General features: G+C 42.3%; 1 protein-coding gene across 1 annotated transcript in view; it reads left to right on the forward strand.

Moving 5' to 3' along the window:
- Window positions 1–2,550, forward strand: part of STMND1 (stathmin domain containing 1) — an 8,268-nt gene extending 5,718 nt beyond the window's left edge. The window contains 4 exon segments of the mRNA XM_010573187.1: window positions 1,729–1,854; window positions 2,287–2,416; window positions 2,419–2,509; window positions 2,511–2,550. Of these exon segments, the coding sequence (XP_010571489.1) occupies window positions 1,729–1,854; window positions 2,287–2,416; window positions 2,419–2,509; window positions 2,511–2,550 (387 nt within the window).
- The last annotated feature ends 1,990 nt before the right edge of the window (window positions 2,551–4,540 follow it).

Below are 4,540 nucleotides of genomic sequence, written 5' to 3' on the forward strand. Positions count from 1 at the left end.
GTGGCGGGGGGGGGGGGGGGGGGGGGGGGGAGTAACTGCTATTTTTCCTTCCTGTGCTTCAAAAAGATTGTGTGGAATCACAGAATATCTCAAGTTGGAAGGTACCCATAAGGATCATTGAGTCCAACTCCCTGCTCCTCACAGGACTACCTAAAATTAAATCATATGACTAAGAGCATCATTCAGATGCTCCTTGAACTCTGACAGGCTCGGTGCCATGACTACTTCCCTGGGGAGCCTGTTCTGGTGACTGACCACCCTCTCAGTGAAGAGCCTTTCCCTGATGTCAAACGTGAAAATGTTTAATCCTTACCCCTGAAGAGTAACATTAAACTCTTAATAAACACCCCTACTCCCAAGAAGTGGCAGGAGTTGAATTATAGGCAGCACTAGACACTTCATTTCATTAGTGCAACAGCAGCTATAGGTCATCATCTACTGCGTACCTTTTTTCCAAGCCTGCCTTTAAAGGCACTCCTATGTGTGTGAGCTAGAGGGTAAGCAAAAGGACCAAAAGCTGTAGTTTCAAACGGAATGGTCTATGGAAATTTCATCCACTTCTCATGAGTTACTATTTACAAGGGATGTGCACAGATTATTGTTTTAGCATTTCCATTGCTGTTAGCTTTCAGTGTGGGTTCACTGAAGCTATGAGGACTCTTGATCTCCCAAAACCGTTTAGCTCAAAGATAAGTTCTTTTCTCAGCTTATATAGGCACAGAACAATCTGGAAAGTAACCTGCTTCCTGAATACTGTTTAGTTTGGATATATTAGAAAGAATTTTCCATTCATCTCTTCCTATACAGTCCACCATTTATCTTGGGTAAGGAATGACATGCTCAGTATGCAATACCTTCCCACTGTAGGCTTTTGCTAGAATGGCCTTTGTCATTAGATAGAAGAATTTTTTAATTTTTTTTCTTTTGAAAAAGTCTTTTGTTTCTTTTTTATGATGATTGAACATTGCTTTGTTCAGATTTTGTGTGTCATCTGCATTCAAAACGTCTCCTTTGTATATCAGTTTTCTTCCTACTGATTCATGCTCCACCTTCATCTCACTAAATGAGTCATCTTCTATACTATTTGCAGCATTTAACACTTCTGGCAGTGAGGCCTGACTTCTAGAGTTATTTATGGCAATAAAAGTCTGGGGAGCAGATAGCTCAGGAAACTTGTAACAGGATAGTGATTATTTCAACCCTAGGTCCTTGCTGTGGGTTTAACACTGCTAAAACTGCTTATCATACAGAAAATGGTAGAATTCAGCCTCCTGGCTGATCAAATAATCACTGCATCTTTCCAGGAGCAAGTGCTACCCTCAGCAGCAGAGTTCCAGGATTGGGCTGCTCATTTGCATGCAGCAGAGGCCAGCAGTATCATGATTATGAAACTCTAACAAAATAATTCTTAAATCTCTTCAGCAGTAATAAAGTAACTTTCCTAAATACTTAGGGCCTCATTAACAAATCCCCACATCTGCTGGGTGTACAGCAACATTGCAAGCTTCACAGACACATCACTCAGCAGAAAAGGGGAATTCTCACTACAGACAACAATCACTCATGAGTGAGCACTGAAGTTATTAGCACATCATTATTTCTAGGCTTTCATTGGTATCAGAGTCCATCACCTCCACACATGAAAAAAAAAAAAAGCAGAAGGCAAGCAGCAGAGTGTCACCCCACCATCAAAATATGGTCTGCTGAAAGCTTTTAAAGTCTCTACAGAGAGATGCCCTGGAAAAGACACTGAAGAAACCACCAGCTAGACTGGAAAAAATTCAGTTTGGAAACAAGGAAGCAGGTGATTTTACAGTGAAGGACATGAAAACTTCTGCTGAGGCAAAAAAACAGGTCATCTAATTCTGCTGTGTTATTTTTCCAGTGTTTGCTTTATCACCAAAACCCCTCTACTTTTTATAAATCAAGCTAATTCAGACAGTTTATGTACAACCTACTACCAAAACCTGATTAATGGCAGCACAGTGGGTGCTATATTTGTTTCATAGATGCTGGAAGTCCAGGTTTATTTTTACCGAAAGCCTGGAAGATTACTCTAAAAATACGCATAAGAGGGGAAACTTCTGGAGCAGTCTTTTTTTTTTTTTCCTATAGCAAAAGATGCATCTTCTACGGACACCGGAATAAATTGACTAAATTCAGCGCTAACTGGAGTAACATTCTGATCACATTTGGGTAGAAAGAAAGAACCGCTGCATGTGTTTGACACAGATCTACTTCCATCCCTCATTACAAAGCATCACCATTTTTGTTGTTTTGTTCCAGGTTAGGGAAGAGGAACTGAACAAAATGCCACAACACGTCACATTTTGTCCAGCAACTGTCCACCAAACTACAGGGAAACAGACTGAAAAGGACTGCCCAAGTTTTGAAAGTCAAGGAGGTACAGACAGCCCTCACCTTTAGATGGTGAGCCAGGAGTACTGCTGAAGGAAATAACTGCAGTAGAAGCCACAACCAATAACACTGAGGACTCTGTCATTGAGTCTCATAACTTACAACGACATCAATGAAACAATCTGGATCTAAGCTGTCCTGAAAAAAGTGAAGACCACTGCTGCATGCAGCTGTCTTTTCTGGGGGCATAAGTAAATGATTTATCACGGGGCACAGCTGAGTCTTGCTGCTACCTATCTCACCTGGGAAAGTGGTATCTAACCTTAATTGTTACACACTAATTGAAAAGTAACAAAACGAATGAGAAGAGCCAGGAAGAGGCAATTTAGCAACTAGCCAGTCACTAAGTTCAAGCACATACACATTATCATGATTCTATCAAATTTTTTACTATTATTATTATATTATTAAATTTAGCTCACTTCTTGGATGGCTCCATGAAAAGATTCCCTTTCCCTAGGGAGCTGGGAACAGGAGTTTGGAAAGGCATTGTGTACACAAGAAGACACAAAAGCAGGAGTGTGCAGGGAAAAAGCTGTGACCAGCAGGGATTTGGGGCAGTAGAACATGATGGGACCCTAAAAGTAAGAACAACGACTTTTAACTTACTGTGCAGAGCAACTGGCAAAGAGGTGGTGAGAGCTTCAGATAGTAAGGTGACAACAGGCCCCAAGAACATCTATTTGACAAGCATTGAGCATTCGAGGGAAGGACAGAACAAGTACCAAAATTACAATGGAGAAAACAACTAAGGGGCTGCGATATACAAAGCACAGGTGAGTTGCCCACATGGAAAGAGATGACTGTTTCTGTTACAGTGATGTGTTTAGTCAGTCTTGTGACTTCGGAATCCCCCATACCCTACCTCCAATGTGCACACATTTACTACAGCCAGCTCTTCCAAAAGCAAGAAGTAAAGCAATTGTGCCATTCACACTCTCCCTACTATCACCCCTGCCACCCCCTTCTAGCCCATCTCTAAACATGTCCATCCCCATTTCCCTTTGGGCCACTGGCTCTACACACCTCCTTCCCCCATCAATCGCACACCATGCTCACCTCTGCTCCTACCCTGGCTTTTTACTTTCTTACCTCCAACTACAGGTGACACATTCTTCCTTTCCACTTCCCAAGCCAAGGAAATTCAGCTGCAGCACAGAACCACTCTTCTCTTAAATCACAGGTCAGGCACTGCAGAACAGATGAAACAGTGGTCCCTATTTTTACAGTCTCATAGTGATTCTCCCTATTGCTTTCGGGAAGAAAAAAGCTTTCCTGATTTCTCTTCTCTTACCAGACTTGTACTAAATCACTAAGGGGAGGAGCAAGAGCTCGTCTCGTTTCCTGAGCAGCTGGAGCAGCTGGGATCCCACCTGAGGACCTCAGTAACGCAGCCCATCAGAAAGAGCCTATTCTTTCAGCCCAGCTCCAGGCCAGGCCAAATTGGCAGGTTTTGTGAAAAAATTCTATTAGCAATAGAGAAAAAAACCCTGAAAATCATACTGTGTTGCCTGGCAAGAATAGTAGAAAAACAGAAAAAAAAACCCTTAGGAAACAGAGAAACTTTACTGAGCTGGTTCAAAATTATCCAACAACCTGACAAACAGAAGAATTAAGAGATCTGAGGGTACACTCTCACCACACAGATAACCCAGGCTGTTCACTGAATTTTTTCTCTTAGGTACTTTAAGCTAAGGCTACCTGGCCAGGCTTGGAATAAAAACTGGTGTGTGTATGCATATATACATCCATACAGACTGTTCCACCAAGTCAGAGTAATTTGCCTCCACTTGCAGTGAAGTTACTTAAGTGCTAAGTCTCCCAGTGCCTTCCCATGGTTTCAGAAGGACAAACAACGGTCCATCCGCCAGTGCCATTTCTTCCACTATTTCCTGGGTGAGGATCTTAGCCCCCCTGCAGCACCCAATAAGCCCTTGTGATACAGAGAGAGAAGCACAGCATCATGAAAGGTGCCTTTTTGTAATAGGACCACTCATGTGCTTCTGTCTGGCTCATCTGTGTCAGACATGATTGCTAGTCTCTCAAATCAACTATGCATCAAAGACACCCTGAAAAAAGCAACAAGAAACAAGAGGGCCTCTGCAATTGTCATTACTAATAG

This window comes from Haliaeetus leucocephalus, unplaced genomic scaffold, assembly GCF_000737465.1.
Source record: "Haliaeetus leucocephalus isolate CR32 unplaced genomic scaffold, Haliaeetus_leucocephalus-4.0 Scaffold373, whole genome shotgun sequence".
NCBI lineage: Eukaryota > Metazoa > Chordata > Aves > Accipitriformes > Accipitridae > Haliaeetus > Haliaeetus leucocephalus.